The 391-nt window shown below is 41.7% G+C and overlaps 1 protein-coding gene across 1 annotated transcript in view; it reads left to right on the top strand.

Moving 5' to 3' along the window:
* The window catches only part of LOC119581792 (cGMP-dependent protein kinase, isozyme 2 forms cD4/T1/T3A/T3B-like), a gene marked incomplete at its 5' end in the record, with an annotated part of 43,492 nt that overhangs the window by 32,475 nt on the left and 10,626 nt on the right, over positions 1–391 (top strand). Inside the window, 1 exon segment of the mRNA XM_037929921.1 lies at positions 197–291. Within this exon segment, the coding sequence (XP_037785849.1) occupies positions 197–291 (95 nt within the window).

Below are 391 nucleotides of genomic sequence, written 5' to 3'. Positions count from 1 at the left end.
GTGTGAAAAGTATTCATTTTTATTATCCTTATCAGATTGCACTGCACATTAAATCATTAGGTCTTGTTAGGAAAAATGTGGATTAAAGTTAAATTACTTTCTGCATCAGAATCCTTCATCAGAATCATGTTAATGTAACAAACTCGTCATGTAAAAAGGAATTACCCTTTTGTTAATGAAGTACCCATTATTTCAGGTACGTGTAACCATGAAGCACCCCGGCAGTGCAGAAGAGAAGGTGATCCGCTACCTGGAGAAGGGAGAGTTCTTCGGCGAGAAAGCCTTGCAAGGGTGAGTGAGAAGGCTCCTTGTGGGTGGTTTTCTGTTTGTGGGTTTGTACCTGTGTGGAAGGAGGAGGATGCACTGAGTGGCTTTACTCATGCTGGGTTGA

Source organism: Penaeus monodon, chromosome 15 (genome assembly GCF_015228065.2).
Source record: "Penaeus monodon isolate SGIC_2016 chromosome 15, NSTDA_Pmon_1, whole genome shotgun sequence".
In the NCBI taxonomy this organism is placed as follows: Eukaryota; Metazoa; Arthropoda; class Malacostraca; order Decapoda; family Penaeidae; genus Penaeus; species Penaeus monodon.
The sequence above is the reverse complement of the archived record's forward strand: the minus strand, read 5'-3'. Positions and strand labels throughout refer to the sequence as shown.